General features: G+C 39.4%; 2 protein-coding genes across 50 annotated transcripts in view; one reads left to right on the forward strand and one right to left on the reverse strand.

The window, feature by feature from the left end:
- The window catches only part of SLC1A2 (solute carrier family 1 member 2), an 82,371-nt gene extending 62,518 nt beyond the window's left edge, over nt 1-19,853 (forward strand). For all 3 annotated transcript variants that reach the window (XM_015863576.3, XM_015863578.3, XM_015863577.3), the window contains 3 exons: nt 2,032-2,166; nt 7,389-7,620; nt 10,888-19,853. In XM_015863576.3, the coding sequence (XP_015719062.2) occupies nt 2,032-2,166; nt 7,389-7,620; nt 10,888-10,962 (442 nt within the window). In that variant the 3' untranslated portion in view covers nt 10,963-19,853. The remainder of the gene's footprint in view (nt 1-2,031; nt 2,167-7,388; nt 7,621-10,887) is intronic.
- Nucleotides 19,294-20,519, reverse strand: part of CD44 (CD44 molecule (IN blood group)) — a 56,864-nt gene continuing 55,638 nt past the window's right edge. For all 47 annotated transcript variants that reach the window (XM_085548167.1, XM_085548153.1, XM_015863575.3 and 44 more), the window contains one exon: nt 19,294-20,115. The gene's annotated coding sequence lies outside the window, so the exon portion shown is untranslated. The remainder of the gene's footprint in view (nt 20,116-20,519) is intronic.

The following is a 20,519-nucleotide window of genomic DNA, read 5'->3' on the forward strand; positions in this document are numbered from 1 at the left end:
CTTCTAATAATGTATGCAAAAGAACGGTATATATGTAGGTCCTGGTTTTCTAGTGATGTTAATCTTTAAACTTTTGCAGCCTCAGTGCATTCTAGTGGTGTTTGTACAGTTTTGCTGTTGAACATGCTCAGTGAAAACTGCTTTTTTGTTTTTGTTTGTTTTTTGTGCAATGCAGAGCCTTTTAGTATAGATGGATGCCTCAAGTGATAGGGCATTAACTTTCTAGAATATATGTGTTTATATGTATTGGAAGAGTAAAATGTTCCTAAGCATTGATCTATGTTTTTGTTTTTGGTTGTTTCTTTTGGTGGGATGGGGGAGGAGGGGAAAGGGGAAGGCACTTCTGTGAACAGCAAAAATGATGGACTCAGTGTAAAAAATCCTGAGAGTGATATTGCCTGCAGCATGACTGAGATACTCTCAGACTTTTTCTTTCTAACCCAGAGAATGCTAGCTCTATGCCTTTGATATCAGCTCTTCATATTAAGGACTATCTCTGGAAGAACAAAGGAAAGTACCCATTCATAATGGGTAAAAGTGATTCAGGATGGTTTACTGTAAGGGAGTTTTAAGACCCATTAGATAAAGTGACTAACAAGAAACAAAGGCAAAGTTATGACTACTGCAGCTTTAGTTAATTTACAGTGGAAAACCTGATGAAGACACCAGGCCTAACATTTTGAGTAGTTAAAATGTAAACCAAAAATGAAGGCTGCCAAGTATGCCTTCTTCCTGTAACTTTCACCCACCCACCTTTCTTTTACTAAGCCCTTTTAACACTTAAAAAGTTTCTGTGTAGGGATATATAATTCTGTGTTCCTTACCCAGCTGTATTGGCAGCAGTTTCTCCATTTCTTTACCTCCTGCCCAAGCCCTTAAAATAGTAAAAAAAAGGTTTCTAAAACGTTCAGTATTGCTTCTAATAAAGACAAGTGATATATTCAGGTCTAGCCTGATAAATGAGAACAGTAATTTCAGAGGTGCCATTTCTAAAAACCAAATTAAGATTAGGGCAATTAAAGTCAGCTAAGCCCAGACTTGAGTTACACCTCCTCCCTCCTCTGAGGAACTGGCTCTAGCTCTTTCTGCTCACACCAGTTAAGGCTGTGGTCGTCAGCTACGACTCACATTCAATAAGCAGTAAGCAACTTTGGACTATGTAGGAAAACTGTTAGTTCTCCTCTTCACACAACAGAGCATTTTTGCTCCAATGTTACAAAAGCCTACCCTACATGACCCCTCTGTCCAACATAGGCTGGCGGTGCCTGAGGAGATGACGCCATGTACAGAGCCTGATGGCAGCACAAAGCATCCTGACTGCTGGAATCTGTCTGAGGGTTTGGAAGGTCAGGTTGCACTCTAACACAGACACCTGATAAACACACTGTGGCCTGGACTGTCCGGGTCAAACCCAGATGTCTGACAGGTCTAGATCAGGCTGACATCCTCATAGATTATTATCACAGACCAAGAGCCAAAGGTTTTCCCCTAGAGACATTCTTCTACTTCTGTGCTGGGAGCACTTTCCGATTTGTTGGGTACACCCACAGAGTTGCAATAATGTTATTGAAGTCTGTGTTCCATTTAAAAAGGACAGATTCAATTCTCTTATTTTTTGTTTGTTTTCTTTATTTTTTCTTTCCTTCTTTTCTTCTCCCTTCCCCCATGCCCACCCTTTCCCCACCCCACCCCCCTTTTTTTTTTCTTCTGTCCTCTTTTCCTCTTTTTGTTTCCTATTTCTTTTTTTCTTCTTTTGAACCCATCAGAAACTTTTTTTTTTTGCATTTTCATCTATAGTGTTTTGTGTCTAGGCTTATACTGCAGAAGTTTTGGATACCAAGACTTCTGTTCTCCTATACTTGGTAATAAACACTTTCTCTCAATCAATTACTTCAAAATTTAGTCTTCAGGTACCATGAATAAACATAAATGAACCATCTGAGAATAAGACCTTCCTACTGATCACATGACTAAGCAACTAAAGTTCATGTTCCTCTTCCTGCTACTCCCATTTGATTTTTGTTTTTGCAGTTTGACAGCCACTCTTGCAAGTGTTGGAGCTGCCAGTATTCCCAGTGCTGGACTCGTCACTATGCTTCTTATCCTGACTGCAGTGGGTCTCCCTACCCAGGACATCAGTTTGCTTGTTGCTGTTGACTGGCTATTGTAAGTTGTGCTGACTTCACTGCTCGATGCAGAAAAAGCAATGAAGGAATGCTTGCTTGCCTGTAGTGCTTTTCAGCTATTGATCCTAGAGAACTCCAAGAATCTCCTGTCAGATGAAGCAAAGGAGAAAATAGTCATAAACCATTTGATCAGGAAGGAAACACTGAAAGCATCTCCTCAGGTGGTAGAAATTGTTACAGAGCTAGTAAGGTCCATTTCTGTGAGCAAAGTATCTTCTTGTATGAGCATGGGCCCAAAGATATTGTATTTTTATCTTCTTTATGATGCCTCCCTGTCACAGATAGCAGAAAGGCATATAATGGACAACAGCCATCTCTCCCCTGATACACTTGTACATAGTAAAGACATATGTTTCTATTGTTCCAGAAGATGTAAGTGTTCTATGCCATTTGTGTATTTCCTCCTATGCCTGCAGTCTCAGGTTCTCATTTATGGTAACTTTCAGTTCCAGATACACTACTAAAACTATACAAGAAGTAACATCGGTGTTGAGAATGTTAACTTAAAACAGAAGATTATTTTCTCGTAATTATCTCTTGGCTTACTGAGAAGAATTCAAGGTCTTCGTCAATTCTTCGACATTTCTTTTATGGTGTATCTGTTACTACCTGTCTTTCCATTATGAGCTGTGAAGAATGGTGCACAGCTCTGGATTCTGTTTCAATGAAAAATGAAAGAGTTACAGCTTGGAAAAACAGAGGAAAAAATTACTTACATACTTCATGTATAACTGAATATCATGATATCATGACTCAGAATGTCAAAGTAGGGCAGGGTTCAGCAGTCAAAGTGCAGCTGGCATAGAGAAAAATGTTATATTCTGAGGATTCTAATGTATTTCTGAGGTCATGATTGAAAACAGGAAAGTGCTGTAGACATCTGCAGCTGGGAAGAAGGAAGCAAAGGGAGGGGCATACTCATTTTAAATCTGTTTTTACTGGCTCTCAAAGTGGGGCAAATAGGTAGGTTTCTGCAGCTGGTAGGAGGATGTGCAAAAGAAGCCTATGGTTTGTTTTTTTTTAGGGAAATGTCATTCAAAAATGTTCCTGCGGACTGAGAAGCTCTGCCCACACTAGCAAACCTCAGAGCTGTTAGTTACCAGCAGTTATGATCCAGCAGTATGTGTTGCATTTCAGGCTCAGCCTAGGTATCTCTGGCTTTTCCAGCACTGTTTAGAGAAATAAAAGCATCTTGCTGTGGAGCTGTAGCAGTGTTGAATGTAAGTACAGAAAGCAAGATTGCGAGTAAGTACTTCAGAAAGAAATATTTTATGGTATCTTTCCAAAATAAATGCCAATCAGAAGAACCTTCCAGAACAAAACTTTGGTTTTGGATCCTTCTGGCCTAACAATCAGTTGTGCAAATCCAGAGTGGTTCAGAAGTAAAACATGGAGGAAAAAGGGAAAGGAGATAAAAAATGAGAAGAAAAGCTTTAGTGTCCTGACACTACTGCTGTGAAGGTAAGACAAAGTTTGTTGGTGAAGCTGCTGTGGTAATTAGCCTATGGCGAGGGCTAACAGCTTTGTTTTACATCTTCCAGTGGTTGTGTTGAGGTCTAATGAGATATGAAAAATAAAGTTACTTTCATTGGAGATGGCAAAGAGAGGCACACAAACCAACTTCTGAGCAGTCTGCTGGGCACACAAACCATATCTAAAAATATCTGAAACAAAACGTCATAAAATCATGTTTTCTTTACTTCCAAGCATTGCCTTCTTCCATTTCTTTAGATCACAGAATAAAACTACAGCTGCATTTATAACAGAATGTAGAAGAGAAAGTTAAGAAAATCTCTGAGGCATTATGAAAGTCACTTTCTGGAACACGTAGAAATATTTTGGGATAGCTCTCTTTATAGCAGTTGAATTCCAGTTAATGAAAGCTTTGCAGAAATGGCCTAATGTATGAGTTTTTCAATATTCCTGATGAAAAGAGCTATTAACTGATTTTACAATACTGCCATCATCTGAATCTGCAGTCTTACTAAAACCAGCTTTGCAAGATTTGGTCATGCTGCAACACAAAACTAATTTTTGATGGGCTGGAAGCTTGGCTGTTTTTCATTCAAATAAGAGCCAAAAGGTTTCAGTATTGATTTCTTCTCAAGTCTCTCCAATATCTAAAGATTAGGTTGCTAAACCTTTCCCCCTCCCACGCGTACATACAAAGTGAGCTCTTTCACCAGGCAAGTTTCCCAAGATTTCACAACTCTCACAGTTTTCTCAGTTTGAAACTAAGCACAGCACAGCAGTGACATTTAATAGGACAGCAATTATATGCCAGCAGCTGGAATGAAGCAAGCTTCTTTTGCTCCAGCTAAAAGATGGCTTCTTTCCAAATGTGAGACAGAAAAGCTTAACAAATATCATGGCACAACCTCAAATACAGTGATATTTTGCAGTGAGGGAAGAGGAATTAGAGAAAACAGGCTTAGGCAGCCCATCCAGTATTTTACATATCTACCTTTGTTCAGTAACTCATAAGAAGACTGCTTGAGTTCTGGCTTTGCTCCATGGCTTAGATCCAAATTCAGAACATTCAGACCTACCCCACATCTAGGCATTATGAATAGGGAATCAAATGAATTGAATTAAACTGAAAAACACAGGAGCTCTTTTCTACAACAGCTAAGAGATAAGGCAACCAAAACACGTCACAAACTCTCTGTATTAGCAGGTGTGCTAAGATTTTAATCTTTCTAAAATATAGTAAGGTTGATATATGGGGTTTTCAAGCTTTCAGGAAGCAGGAGAACTGATTGTTGTTTGTTTTTTTTTTGGTTTAGTTTGGTTTTTTTTTTTACATTTTAGCATACTATGTACATGCTATGACATTAATAACAAGAGGGCCTGCCTAATTCAGTTCCTCTTCTTTCTGTTCTTCACATCTACATCAGCAAGCTTCCAGTTCATATTTATGCCAGTTCATGGAAATTAGGCATTAATCCTTATCAGGTTTTCCAGAATTACATCCCAGCAATATCAAAGCACAGTCTTACCAGATGTTGAGTTGGCTTTTGAGAGAGAACATTGTCTTTCCTTTCCATTATTCCTCTCAGGATCTGTTGTAAACAAAACAGAAGTAGTTATGTTGGTCAGGTGACTAGACTGCAACTTTCCTAAATCAATTATGTTTTCAAAGTTACAAGAAGCCAGAATTATTTTGTTGGTTATTTTTAAAAAAAGAGTAAACTCAATCTTACTTCTTCTTGGGTGTCCTCTGGCCCCAAAGAAGTCAGTGGCACTTTGCTGTTTGTTTCTGACAGCTATGATGTTGCCTCTTTGGCTGTAAGGAAACTTCTGGTCTACATCAGCTCACTTAGTATAGTAATGCTTTGTAAGAGCATGCAGTTTGTATTACAGAATCTCATGGCTAGTAACATATGAATATGGGCTGACATATCTGCTTGAATGACCCATTCATAATTTGAATCATCCCTCAGTTATATTTGTGTATTCTCATTTCTTGGCAGTGCTTATATTATCTCTCCCTCGTCTGGCTCCAGTGAAGCCTTTCAAAATCTAATGCTACTCGTAGAAATAAAAATGAAGCAAAAGTTCTTGGAGCACTGTATGGGAAGGTTCAGTACATTTGATGGTCTTAATTAAAGTAACCCTTTAGAAAGTCATTTTTTTCCTATTCTGTCACTCTGACTAGGTTTGAAACAGTCTTCACAGACATGGGGTGAGATCTGTAAAGTATTTCATTCATGTGAGGCAAAACTGGAAGGATGTTGTTGGTTGGTCTATTTATTCATTTATTTGTTTGTTTGTTTATTTGGGGATGGTGGTGGAAATTGTTAGACTTCTTATTTGGTTATTCTTTTGGTGGAAGAAAAAACTGTGGGTAGCTGCTTCAGCTCAGCTGTAACTCCAGAGCTGTTAGCTCTTCACATCTAGGTGGCAGGTGTAAATGAATTCAAAATGAGCAGTGCAGCCTATCTGCAGTAGGAGTGACAGCAGGAGAGCTCAGTCCTGCCATTCTCTGTAAGACCATCTCCCTTTTTTGGGAGGTTTTGGGCAGAAGTCTGAAATGAGGGAAGATCCACAGCCATGACCTCACTGCTGACAGATAGAGTCATGCTGTAAATAGGAGACAGGAGAAAGGCATCCTGTCTGGGAAGTGCCAATGAGTATGCTTCTTTGTATTGCAGCACACAGGCCTCCGCTGGCACCCTGTGCAGTGAGGGGCACTTGTTACTGACATGCTGTCACAGACTCATCAGTTTGTAAGCCGTGACCTGTATTTGGCTGGCTCATCCACTGTGTGCTGCCATACGGTAGTGTGGGCGGGCATGCTGCCATCTGACAGATGACCATCTGTAAAGATGGTGCCAGCAGAGGAGCTGTGATGGCCTGAGTCTTATGAAGACGTTTCAGACATTTCATCCCAGCAGTTTTCTCACTAAGAGAAAGGGGAGGGCCTGTTTGTTAATCCACTCCAGCAAACACACACTTCATCAGTTCTAAAATCTCTTTCTCTGGCTATGTTAAGCACCCTGATAAATTAAGATTAAACAAAGGGCAATGATGTGAGTCTGGCACCCTGACACTGAAACCTTCAGCTGCAGAAACAGGCGCCAGGGAGATCTCAGCAAAGCACAGCTCTGCAGTTTGGCTGTGCCCTTGTGCAAGCTCTTTGCCAAAACCCATGAGAATGAGCAGCTGGGCCATGGGAGTTAGCACATCCTTCCTGCCTGAACACGTCCTCTAGAAAGGCAAGTGTTTTCAATTTCACTTGAAAGCTACCATCTTTCTATTCCAAAGATGCCATAAATCTTCTGAAATAAGTAAGTACAGTAACTGCAACATTAACAGGGCTTTCAGGTCTGATTTCTTTTGTATGGTGACAATAATGGAAAGATGGTAGCTGTAAATACCCAAAAGGTTATTTACAGGAAAAACTCACCTGTATGGAAGCCTTCGATCTGCTGGGAACCACTGAGGCAATCTCCACCAGGAAGTAATCTCCAAGAAAAGCTGCCTTAGTGGTGGTCAGCCCTTAAATAGGGTCTAGAGGAGATAGAGTCAAGCTCCACTCCTTCCAGTATCACAGCTCAATTACTCTCACCTGTGATCCCATAGCAGACCCAACACTTGCCTCAGCTGATTAATCAAACGTTCAGGCTGTGATTACCAATTTCCCATACACTTTTTCTTCCTCTCATGCCATTCAGCCTTTGCCTTTTGCTTCTTTTATAGGGACCGGATGAGAACGTCAGTCAATGTAGTGGGGGATTCTTTTGGTGCTGGCATCGTCTACCACCTTTCCAAGGCAGAACTTGACAGCATTGATTCTCATCATAAAGACCACGAAGACATAGAAATGACCAAGACTCAGTCTATCTATGACGACATGAAAAATCATAGGGAAAACAACTCAAACCAGTGTGTTTTTGCAGCTCACAACTCAGTCATAGTAGATGAGTGCAAGGTACCTTTCACATTTATGGATATTGAGACATGTATATAGCAGTGCATGCTTTATTTTATTTTATTTTATTTTTATTTTTTAACCTGCATGTATTTTTGAAATTGTTCCGCAAATAACAATGTGACAACCAGCTCCATGAACCCCAGAATGAGTTTGAGCAGTTCAAAAGATGATTTTTGCACTCTTCTTAAAAGTTGTCGTTTGAGGAGAAAAATCATGTACATTGTTTACATATCAAAAGGCAAGATGCAGCGTATTATGGAATATGCCAAGACACAGAAAGTATGGCATCACCTTCTATGGACATTTACCTAATTTTCTTGGCAACAGAGAACTTAAATGCCAACTTCAAACGAAGGGTATCTGCAATCCAAATACAGGTGTTGTCGTTTGCTGATTGCCTTCCATGATATGCTGTTCAGAGACGGACATATTGAATGCACTTTAGCATCTGAATGCTCCTGCGCTCATACAGCATGCTTACGCTTTGCTTCCATCGTCCCTGGATCATTAAGACACAAACATCATATTTTCTTTCTAATCTTTGCTGTAACTAACATGGATTATTAATAGTGATAATAATGTCTTGATCAGAGCAAAGTGAGCTTGAAAATCCCCACCGGTTGATGGAGAAGACAGCAGGGGTGGTTAATGGCTAGAAGTTTACAAAGCACTCGCCACTAGGGCAGGGCAGTTTAGAATCAAGGGAGTTTTTAAATGAAAAGGAGGAGAAAGAAATTGTAACAAGCCAGAACTTTGAAATTCTTTTGAAAGCAAAAATCTATTGGAAAATTATTATTATTTTAAATTTGTCTCTAATCTGATCCTCTACACTGTTTTTGACACAGTGAGCCTACATCAGCCATTTATCCAAGAAGATTCTCTTGCATCTTTCACATGCCACAACTGAGGCAGTATCTAACTATGAATGCTTATAGTAAGTCCTTTAGCAGATCTCCATGTAAACTGGAAATAAAGTTCTCTTCTAGTGCTTTCACCTGTCTAAGGCCTGTCTGGAAGCATTCATTAGCATACCCTTTTTTTCAAATGCTTGCTTCTGGATAACATCAGGCCAAACCTGAATTTCTAGTGGACAAAGTAATACTAAATTCAGGAAAACAAATGAACAAAATACAACAAACAACAAAAAAAAAAGGAATTTACTTGAAAAGAAACATACCAAGATTTTTTTTATTACCTTCTTTCAAAATTATTTATGTCAGAGAATATTCTAATTTCAGTGAGTTTAAGACAAACGCAGCTAGCATGGATCATTCTGAATCAGGTTGATGGAGCTGAATACTGAAAAGGTAATCTCCTTTCCATCTCTCAGACATCCATGCCAAGCTAGACAATAGCTGCTCTTTGATTCAGTATTTACTGTACTTTCTTTTCTCTTTCAGTTTCTCCTCTGATTCCCATCAGTTGAGTTACTGTTTTACCTCAAAGATGCGAACTCATGGTGCAGTATAGCACCCTAAGTACACTCATTAGTGGAAATCCGAGACCAGCGGCTTATGAAGTATTTTTCCCTTTTTTTTTTTTTTTTTTCTTCTTTTTTTCTTTCTTTTTTTTTTTTTTTTCTCTTTTTTTCTTTAAATTGTTTTATGGGATCTCACTTTGCACTTTTAAATTCATGAACAGAGCCAGGGTTTACTGGATTGGGCATAAGACTGAATTTGAGTGGGTCAATTGTCTGTCTGCAAGCTGCCAAAAGGATATGGTGTTACAGTCCAGTGTATAGGCTATGAATATATCTTGATATTTGCAAAGCACCTGGATGTTGAAGTGGCCTACAGCCTAATCTAAGTGTTAGAGTATCAAAAGCAACAGTGTATAGGATCTGGAGATTCAAAATAGCTGTTTGTTAAATGTGAAAAGACTTCATCCTGTTAAACGTACTGGTGGAGTGAAAAGTTCACTGCAACTCTGGTCAGAGTTTTAAAAAGCTCATCATCTGCTAGCATGTGCTTTCTATTTACATCCTGTAGTATACTCCATGTATAGCACTACTAGTTTATAATTCTGCATGGTCAATGTATATTTTTAATAAGTAGTGTATCTTTACGTGGGGTTAGAGTGGATGGTACTGCATGATGTTTTTGTATTTTTTTATTATCTCATTTCACATGAATGACTTGATGTGATTTCAATGTCTGAATAAGCTGTTCATTCCTGTACTTGCATGTTTCCCCCTTTCATTATCTAAGAAAAAGCTTGACTTTATTTCCAAATCAGTGCACATTGTCATATTTCCATGTCCCAATGCTTCCATGCATCCAGTTTATCCAGCATGGGAAATTTCATCTCTGTCTTTAAGTTTTCATTTGAAGCTGAGGATGTTATTTTACAAGGTAAGTTAGGAAAGATTAAGCTATCCATTTGACATTAAAAGAAAGGTTATCTTGCTGCTGAAAAAATCTAGATTATTTTTATAAAGTTAAACCAACCATTTTACCCTTTTTTCTTCATTTTTTAAAGTCATTTGTCTGGAGTTACCTTTACTGAAGCATGGGTTTATTTCTATCTCTTTCTGGAATGCAACCTACTGGTCATTGTTCACTGAGTTGGTAGATAACTGTAGGTCTTCTACCATATTATAAAATATACAAAGTGTAGCACAGATCTTTATGGGCAAGAGTGATGTGCTGTAATTTGTGTGAGACAAAAACAGCATTACTATGGATTTTTGGTCTGACTACAGTCATAAAGTTTCACTACACCATAAGTAGTAGTGATACAATGAACAGTACTTTCACAGTATATCTTTAGCTCCTTTTCTTTAAAGGCGGTGTAATTGTAGGTGAGACTGTATAGATAAATATCTATGATTATTCCAGCCTTGTACATTTTTTGTATCCTTGCATCAGCTATCTTGCTCTGTGAAGGAGTTCTACTAAAAAAGTACAGCTTTCTAGATCAAAACAAACAAACAAAGAAATCTGCTGTTTAAATAACCCAGAAAAAAATTATGGATGATAGGAGTATAACCTGAAACAGTTATTAAAAACAAAACTACAAAAAAGGCCGAGAAAATAGGAAATATTTTTCTACTGCTAGTGTTTTCTTGTCAGCATATAAAATTAAGAGGAGTCTCACTATTTGTGAGTGTTGTGAATTCTGAATAAATATATTTTACATATATAATAAGACATGGTGTATCTATCTAGTTCCTGTAAATATCATGATCTTCCTTACAAAAGTCAAGACTTTTCTTGTCTAAGTGCCTTGGCCTTTAAGTCAGTTGTTGATGATAATTACTTGCAGGTAACACTGGCAACCAATGGCAAATCTGCAGACATCAATGTTGTTGAAGAAGAGCCTTGGAAACGTGAAAACTAAGGGAAGAGATTCCCAGATCCATCTTTAATAAGTCCTGAAGCTTTCTTCTGGTAAAAGATATCACAATTAAGGAAGATTTCTCTCTCTCTCTCTCTCTCTCTTTTCTTTTTTTTCTTTTTCTTTTTCTTTTTTCTTTTTCTTTTCTTTTTTTTTTTTTTTTAAAAAAAAAAAACAACATCTGCAGTTTCTGCTTAATTTCTTAACTGAAACTTAGCAAAAATCTCATATAGTCAATGCGGTGTCTTTGCCAAACAATGATCCATAACCATCTGTCTTCTCCCTTGTGTTACTGTTTGGACAATGCAGCTGAAGAATACTCCATGCAGTGTGATGTGTTCTCACCTGCCTTCCCACTCATTCAAGACACAGAGAATGTAAATGCTGCAAAATGGAAAGATCATAATGCTCACTACAGGGACTCAGGGTCACAAATAGTTACAGAAAAATATAACTTCATGCAAGCCTTCTAGTGTTTCAATGACTCCTGTGGCATAATTGATCTAGTTAGCACTGTATGGCTGACACAGCTTTTGAAAGTGTCCCTAAATTTTTCTATTTGTTACAATAATAATAAGCTCCTGACATGGGAAGCACTGAATTTTTGTGCCTAGTTGTACTTCAAACAGGACTGGGATCCGGGGGCAAGATTAATATGTGGAAGTCAATAAACCAACCTGGACCTTTTGTTAGACCAGTACAATTAATGTTTGGTATTAAGACCTTAGATTTGCATGTGCATGCGATGTATTTTTTATCAGCTGTCCAGGGCAGGTGCCACCCCCATTTTATTGGGTCACATTTTATTGTGACCACAGTGCATCACATAATACAAGGCAGTAAGATTGCAGGGGTGATAATTCCTAAATCCATGCCAGCTGTACAAAATACAGAGCACCATGGGCTCAATTATGTCATTCTCAATCAAAGTCGGTAGCACCTTACTATTCACCCTACTCCACTGATGTCAGAGGGAGTCTTTATGGAGAAGGGGCTGCTCAAAAAAGGTACTACTGAATGTGAGCAAGGATGTCATGACTGGGTACTTGATAATGCTCTGTAAACAAATTCTGAGTATATCACACTAAGGAACTGTGAGGTTTTGAATGTAACCATCAGTGGCATTTCGCATGAAGTGTCTATTTTCCAAGCATGTCATGTGTCAAAAAATGGTTAAATCCTGAAATTATTATTAAGCCAAATTCCTGGTTAATGTTACTAGAATTTGGCCAGGGTTTGGACTGGTGAAGAATAAGTTAGAATTACAGGATTTAGACCAATGCATTGAATATACTTCTGTCTTTTTCTCTTTTGCAGAGTAATGATTCATATAAATCTCTGTCAGAAAAATGTTTCTTAGAGCACATGGCATGTGCATTAGAAAGATGGTGTTTTGTCAACGTACTATAGTTTATTCATCCTATCAGAAGAAATTACAGTCACAATAATAACCTTGTGTTTTTAAAGTTGCTTGTTAATACTCTGCAATCTTGAGAATCTGGTGAATGCCTCTCTACTACTAACAGTGTTTTATAGCAAAGCTGAGCCAGGTGGGCCCTGTGCAGGGTCTGGGGGAACTCTCAGAGGTTCTCAAGTACGGTGAGATTAGAAATGGCAGAGAAAAGAGCTGAAACATTTAGAGATGTGGGCCATTCAGCATCTTTGCTCAAGACCTGTTGTAGGTGTAAGCAGAAGTTGTGTGTTAACTGTGGAGTGGTATTTGGCTCTATAGAAGCTATCAGAATATAAATATAATTTGCTTTTGCTCCTCCGCATTCATATAAAGACCTCTGAAAAAGCTGCACACATTCTTTACAATGCGCAAGTCTAAGTTCACTGTCAGAGCATCCCTTGTCATGCATTTGTTGATGTGGAATATTTTTTGGTTCTCACAACTCATCACAATGATCCTAAGCAAGTCAGCCTGAATAATCCAGCAAGTATAGAAGCACTGTGAATTCTGTAGGCTTCTAATGAATTAAAGGTGGACACCTTTTCCAGAGGTCTTGTGAATCATCTTAAGGATTTTTTTTGTGTGTGATGTGCAGAACAGTAGAATATCCAGAGAAGTGGTAGGCAGGTGGTCTTCTCTTTTCTTTGGTCATTGATATCAAAATAACCAGAACTAACCTTCAGTTGCTGCTTCTCTGAATGCACAAGAGAACCAATGCGATACTTTAAGAAGAAAGTGTGTTTGGGTTGGCAAGGGAAGGAAGCAGAAGGTCACTGACTTCACTCTGTTTGTGTTGAATGGAATGTCTGGGTATTATTGGGGCTTTAGTCTGCAGGTGAAGATAATGTTACTTGAGGATTAAGTGCCAGAGATGTGCCTGGAGAGGCCTGCAGGTGCCCCAGAGCCTTTGCTCCTCTTAGGGTGCAAGCATGTATTGCAAGCAGCTTGTTACTACTGGAGTGATGGGCCTGCCTGAGGGCACAGCACCATATTTGTGGCTGGTTAGGGCTGTGGCGACCAAGGGGCAGCACTTGGTGCCTTAGGAGCAGCCACAGCAACAATGGGTTTTGCGAGTGACTTTGGAGAACCAGTCTGTAGACTTTTAGATGTATTTTGAAAGTGTTCAGTGGTTGGAAATGAAAAGGGATGCCAGCAATGTGTGACTGGGCAGCTCCTCAAAATTGCATATTGAGAAACACTTACAATGTGCTTACGCATCTCCGCCTGGGACGTGCTGTCTTTTGAAGAGTGATTCTTCAGATGGAGACTAGGGGAGGAAGGAATGAGATGCTAGTGAAACTCCACCCACACCAGGGAAAATAAATTTGGGCCTTTTGACAGGACTGGAATAGCAGGCTCTCATTTTAAATTAGTGATTTCATAGGTAAAGTAACTCAGGGATGTTTCAAGAAATAATTGCAATTGCATTTCTCTACTTAAATGTGGATGTGGGAGAAGGAGAAATGTTGTTTTTGGTAAACTTCTCTGCTCTTACCCTGGCTGAATACTTAATATAGTGTTACTCCAGCACAGCACTGCGTTTAACCATCAAAAGCTTTCCATTTTGCTGGGAAAATGTAACTCACTCTTGGCTTGCATTTCTCGATTTGCTCATTCCACATGAGGCTGGGTTGCTACTTAACTAAATAAACAGAAACTAACCAAGGGACTGGCCTGGCCACTTCAGCTAAGGCAAGCTGACATTTCAGTAGGCAGTGCTGACCACTGACCACTCTCTTTTTAGTTTCACTAGGTGTTGATGAATACATTTGCATGTGGTAAACATTTTGTGTTTGTTTCCAGGGCTGGAATGGCAATGTTAAAAGAAAAGCACAGTAGGAAGTGATTAGCGTTCCATGCAGCTCCTGGAGGAATTAACATTTCTTTCCAATGCTCACCCTGCTGCTTCTCTGTCAAATACCTGTTGTCTGTGCAGCTGTGATACCCTTTGCCCTCTGCATTGCTGACAGTGCACTGGCACATGGAGAAGTCTAAACCAGGAGAAGAGTCAGTTAATTGCATGCTTAATTACGTACTTATGCCTTTACTTTATGCATTCTCTACTGAAGCTAGGTCAGCATTCTCTTGATATCCATTCACTGAAACTAAAGCACACCACACGTAAAAGCTAAAGAAGTGGAAGACTTTTGTTCTTCGTTTCTTCCCTTAGAAAACAAAGGCTGCAGCAGCACTGTGAGAAACACACGTGGCTCTTACACAGGGAGATGCTTTAGACAGGTAGGGGACAAGCCATGTGAGCCACAATGTGAAGTGTGTTACTTCCATTTGAATCAGTGAGAAACTCGTTACGTCTTTGAAAAACTATGCTTGCTGTAGAAAAACCTGTGCTGGCAATGTTCTGGCTGCATGGAAATTCCACTGAAATCCAGGGGAATCACGGGCTTCCAGGAAAGGTCAAGTCTCTTCCTGCCTTTGCTAAGTACTGAGGGATTTCACAATCCCATCAGAGGCGACAGTCCTCGTCTGCTGCTTAAGAGGAGGGTAATTCTCACACTCTCAAAGTCTTTGTTAAGATGCTTCTTTTTTACCTAACTATCTTTATAGTACAAGTCCAACACTGAGTTTAAAACTCAGCACATAAACAAGGATCACTGTTATTAAGGTGTTGGGTTTTTTTGTTTGTTTGTTTGTTTTCTGTTTTTTCCCTGAGATACAGCTAATGATCATTTATTTCTCAAAGCACATGGAGTTCCACGTGCCACTTTATAAGGTGTGAGTAGTGTAGATTTCTGATTTGTTTTCTAGCAATGCCAGGGCCATTATATTGCTGGTAGCTGATACTCAGAAAAGCCGACTGTTCATATGAGAAACCGCAGCAGCAGTGTTTGAACACATTTGTTCTGGCAACTGTCTGGATTGTCTTTGTTTCCTCGCCTTCTCTTGTGTTGTTGCAGCCTTGTTGTAGCAACACAGCAACGATCGCACAAATCCCCCCAAACACAGGCAGTATTAAATCTTACCTCTGACATTCACTTCTGTAAATAAGTTTTAAAAGGCTCTGAGCTTTAGTAACAGGCTTAGAGAAATCCTTTTGTGGAGTCATATCTATTTCTCATTTCAGTAGCTCCATTAGTCTATTCTTATTGCTGCATTTGAAATAATTTACAGAAGGCTAAAAAAGGGCACTTTATTAAAATGTACTGTAATATTAGTCTGTTATGAGCCAGAGACTACCCTCAATTTTATTACTGTGACTTGTAAGGATACCATTAACATATCTGTCATATTAATCATAGTAGTGGTATAGCTCACCTTGGCTATTGTTGTGCTTGCTTCCCTGCATAGGATTGCGTGGGCAATCCTGCTCTCTCTAGAAAACATTCTCTGAATGAAGAGTGATTTTCTTTTCTCCAATCTTATTGATGACTTTGAGGGAAAAATATTTACCCAATTTCCATTGACTGAATAACTGGAAATAGAGGGTGTATTGAGTATTTGGGGGAAAAGGAACTACGGTGCTGAAGTTTCAAAGGAAGGCAGCCCATCTTCACCACCTTATTTTAAAGTGTTATGTTCTAGTTCAAAATGTAACTAACATAAAGTGTTAAGTCCATTTTCCTTTGAAAGTCGTTGATCTTAATGGCCCTCAGACAGCTTTCTGTAAGCCTCAGAAAAGCACAGGCTCCAGTTCCACATGACTCCAGCAGGACTCATTGCTTTATGCTGTACAAGGAGTGCCTCCCTCATTTTGTCCTCCTAATCATGTCTGATATTAAATTGAAATCTGCTGCTATGAATGAGCTGAACTGCTGATGCCCAGGTGCTGATAATTCCCTTTCTCTTATGAGTGGGCTTCCTGGCACAGGGCTCTGGTGAGCCATCCCTTGGCTTGTGCTCACCATCCCATCAGTATCTCTCCTGGCTGGGGGAGGCTCGCTGTCTTCCCATTACTGAGTCAATATAAATGCTGGTGGCTAAGGCGGTCATGCTTTTGCAGCTAGTGTTCTTAAGGAAAACCCATACTCTGAACGTGGAAAAATCCTAGAGCATATGACTGAGCCACTGAGTAGGTGTCTACTAGCCCAAGATGGAAATAGCCAACAAACTAACTCCAGATTTAGAGAAGCAAAAGACTTGTGAGATTTCTTGCTTTACCCAAACCTTGATCCCTTTTTGTCACAATGGTGTTTTGCTACAAAGCCAATGCTGCTGGATGCTACAGCATCCAATCCTTCTAGTATGATTTTTCAAAAGTCAGGAGCCCTGCAGTTGTTTTTAAATGACACTTTGTGTCGTACAACATTACATGAAGGGGAACTGTCTTAGACAGCATCGCACAACCTGGATTGTCTGGTACCTGTATATCGTTATGTAAATAAATAGAGTAGCGTGCAGGGATTTTTGTATCTTTCTTTTCTATTTCTTTTCTACAGTTTTTAAAAGACTGTATGCAAACTGTGTTTACAAATTGATTTTGCAGTCGGTATTGTAGGTTGTGGCATGTCCATTTTGGTGTTATGCATGGGCTTGTGAGTCCTTGTGTGCTACAGGTTGTCCTTCCTTCATAAATTCAATTGCGTACACTCCCACCCAACATATCCTGCCCCTTTCTTAAATATAGCCCATTTCCCATGATGTGGTGTGAACTGTAGCTTGTAGAATGCATGAGAAAAAGCTGCATATGTATTTGTATTGTTAAATACTCTATACTCAGTACTGATTCAGTTATTAATATACACTTTAGGGGTTTGTACTTGTTCTCTGGAAACTACAGTGTAGACTGAACTAAATTACTTAGTATCTGTAATTTACAGACTAATATTTTCTTATAATATTTTCTATATGACCATGTATGATAGGAGGATAGTCCTTTACAGGTGACCTTAGAACAAAACCAATTTTCTCATAACATTTAGGATCAATGAAATATTTCTGTGGTATGTTTAGTGTTGAATTATAAACAAAGCACAAAATGCAAGAAGCAAATAGGAATTTCAATATGTCCTTAAATGCTGCAGTTCATTATGGAACAATGTTATAATAACCTGAACAATCTTCTAGATTGACTGTCTTGGGCAATCGCCCCTCATTTTTGTCCTTTTTCCCAGTGTTACCTTTGCCAAATCCTGCAGATTTTTTCTTAGGACCTGATCATGTATAACTGACTGACTCAGACTACTGATTAAAGAAAACTGGACATCTGGGTAGGCAAAAAATAGGTACCCAGTCCATTGTGCTACACTGCAATGTACATGAGTTCAGCCTGCAGAAAGACTTCATGACTTGGCCACCTATCTTTGCCTTCTTGAAAGGGGACCAATAAAACCACCATGGGACCAATGCAATTGGGTAGCATCCATAGAAATACCTCCTGCTTTCTTATGTCTTTAAAGAGATCAGACACTATATTTTTTTTTACTAGGACAAGTGGAAATTTATTCTCTTTTACTGCTGTCCCTTCCCATTAGACAAATACCTGTTGGCATTAAGGCCATGGCTACAATTATTTTTATTTACCGAACAAAGAACTGTTTGGAGGGAAATAGAAAAAAAAATAAGTATTAATAACAATTGTATCACATGTAGTTTTATTTATGGCCAGCTAGCGCCTTGATGGTGATTCAAAGCAAAACATTGAATAGCAAATACTACTGTCCCAGTGTAACTGATACTGGCTATCTCTCCACTTATTCAGAGCTCTGTGGGGCCGTGTTATTCTGCTGAGGTTTTGGAGACTAAATTTCTAGTAGATAGACATGTAGGAAGTGTGCTGATGTACCCTTATATAATAATCTCCTCCTTGTACTTTAAGTCACTTGTACCAGGTATCAGTAAGAACTGCAGGTAGAATAGTTCTAATAGCTGTAAAACTTAATTGTTACCAGTTCTGACATTCTGTTGAAGCATGATGTCCAGTGCCTCTCTGCACTTAGTGTAGATAATGTAGCTATCAATGTGTAATTTCAGTGAAATGGTGTGTACAGTATGGGTAGTGGTGCATTAATTTAATTTAATTGGTCATTGTGTATGGAGCCATAGTAGGAAATTAGGCTAACTTTCAAAATTCTGTTCTATTTTTGTGTTTTGTTCTTTTGTCTGGCTTCGTTTTCCTTCTGGCCATACGACTGAGTCAGTTTCATAGCTTAGTAGCTGCTTTATCAGTTGATTATGGACTGTCCTGTTCTGATAACATTCAGAATAATGTATGCAGCCAACTTACTGTAAATATGTTCTAGTTTTTAGCTTTCTAACTGGCATGGTACGTGTCAGTACCTGCATGTGTGTGTTTCCCTGGTAGTGAGAGAAAGTGATGCCAGCATCAATGTGCTGCCTCATGAGCGCACTTGTTATGACACTAAGAACTAATGCACACATGGAATGATTTGTTTTTTAGTTTTCTTCTTGTTTGCTTGATGTGTTGGGACTCTAGCACCAGAAGTTCAGTAAGTCGCTGTTGAAATTAGCACAATGAGCAAGGGGAAAAGCAATCCTGCCTGCTAGGTGCCCTCTCTGCTACTTGTGCTGTGCGTGACTCATGGGCAAGGATACACTGCTCCTGACATTGCTTGAAAAGGATATTGATAGGAAAATATGCTGGAAAATACTGCTGGAAATAAGTGCAAGAAGCTAAGTGCTTCTTGAACCACTGTGGTTGAAGTCCAGGGGACTGTTTTCTACAAGAAGTAGGTCTGACCATACAGCAGACACATATGAACTACATATTCAGTGGCAAGATTCTTCAGAAATGAGAGCTATGATTGAGATCTGTAAGAAAGTGACTTTTCTGGGGCGGAAGCTGAAGGTGGTTTTGAAAGAGTTTGGGTGGGAAAGCAAACAAAAGCTGGTTTATGCCCAACGTACCTGAGTCTGGTTCTCATAAATATGTTCTTGCCTCATTAAGTGGAAAGTGATCAAAATCAGGTCCTAAAGCACAGGAAGTATCCTTCTTGGTGAGTCCTCCTACGGTGTTTCGGTGTGAATCACAGTTGTACGGGGCGGAGCACCACCTGCTCCCACTGCTGATACCCTTTGCCTCCTCTTAAAAGTGGAGGAGAGTCACGAGATGGAATATTTTCATGTGTTTCACCTGAAAGGAATAAAAAAGCAATAGGAATAGGATTGGTTCTTTTTGTTACTCTCAGAAAGTTCCCCAGATTTTGAAACATACTGTACAGTAACTATAGCACACTGTATTAACTAATGAATGCAGACAATAAAATTTCTCCCAACTCCAGGCTCTGTTCTTGTATATTGTAGTTGGAATGCTTTGTAGACTAAGTCTATTTTTGTAGCTCAGATCCTTACTCTTATTTGTAGTCATTTAGTTTTAATGCTTTCTTACGGTGTGAACTGATTTCTGTAACTTTTATGTATAAAACAAACTGGACATTCTTTCTATACTGGAAATAGTCGCGAATATAATATTTCACTAAATGTTTTACCTCTTCTGTATATATCATCAATAAATGTTGATTCATAATTTTCCTGCCTTATATCTGTGAGTTTTGCTCTCAGCTTGGGCTGAACGCTGACATGATTTGGGTAGGAGTTTAGATAAAGCAGATGGATGGATGAGAGAAGCTGAGTGATGCAGGCAAGACAGAAGGTGGACCTGAGTTTGCCGGTGTGCCAGAAATCTGCTCCCAAGCGTCTCCGAGTGTTGGCTGCAGCTGAGCTGATTTGCCATGAAGTCCAGAATCGTCTTACTGCAGTGAAGTCTAGAGCAGCCTTGGCAGTGAAGGCTGGAGGAGGAGGAAGAAATGTTAGAAGAGTAAGAGGATGCGATAGTTGGTTGCAGTTGCTTTAAAAACCTGCTTCACACCTCTGCATGTCTGAGCCATGCACTGCCAGAGGAAGGATGTTACCACATCCGGGCCTGGCTCTGTTCACATACACTGCTGCCATAATGACTCTGGTCTCTTTAGCACTCACTATTCCCCATCACTTGCATACTCACAAAGCACTGGTCGTACTGAGAGCCATTTCTTTACCTCCTCTCAGATATGAAAGTAAAAGAGATGAGATTTGAGGGCTACTAGACCTCAAACATCCTCCTCTGTTGTATTGGTGCCTGTAAACAAGATGAAATTGTTAAAGAAACAGGTGGCCCCAACATGCCATGCCTAAGGAGGGGCATTAAAAATAC

This window comes from Coturnix japonica, chromosome 5 (genome assembly GCF_054131305.1).
Source record: "Coturnix japonica strain WE chromosome 5, WE-NBRP24, whole genome shotgun sequence".
Taxonomy (NCBI): Eukaryota; Metazoa; Chordata; class Aves; order Galliformes; family Phasianidae; genus Coturnix; species Coturnix japonica.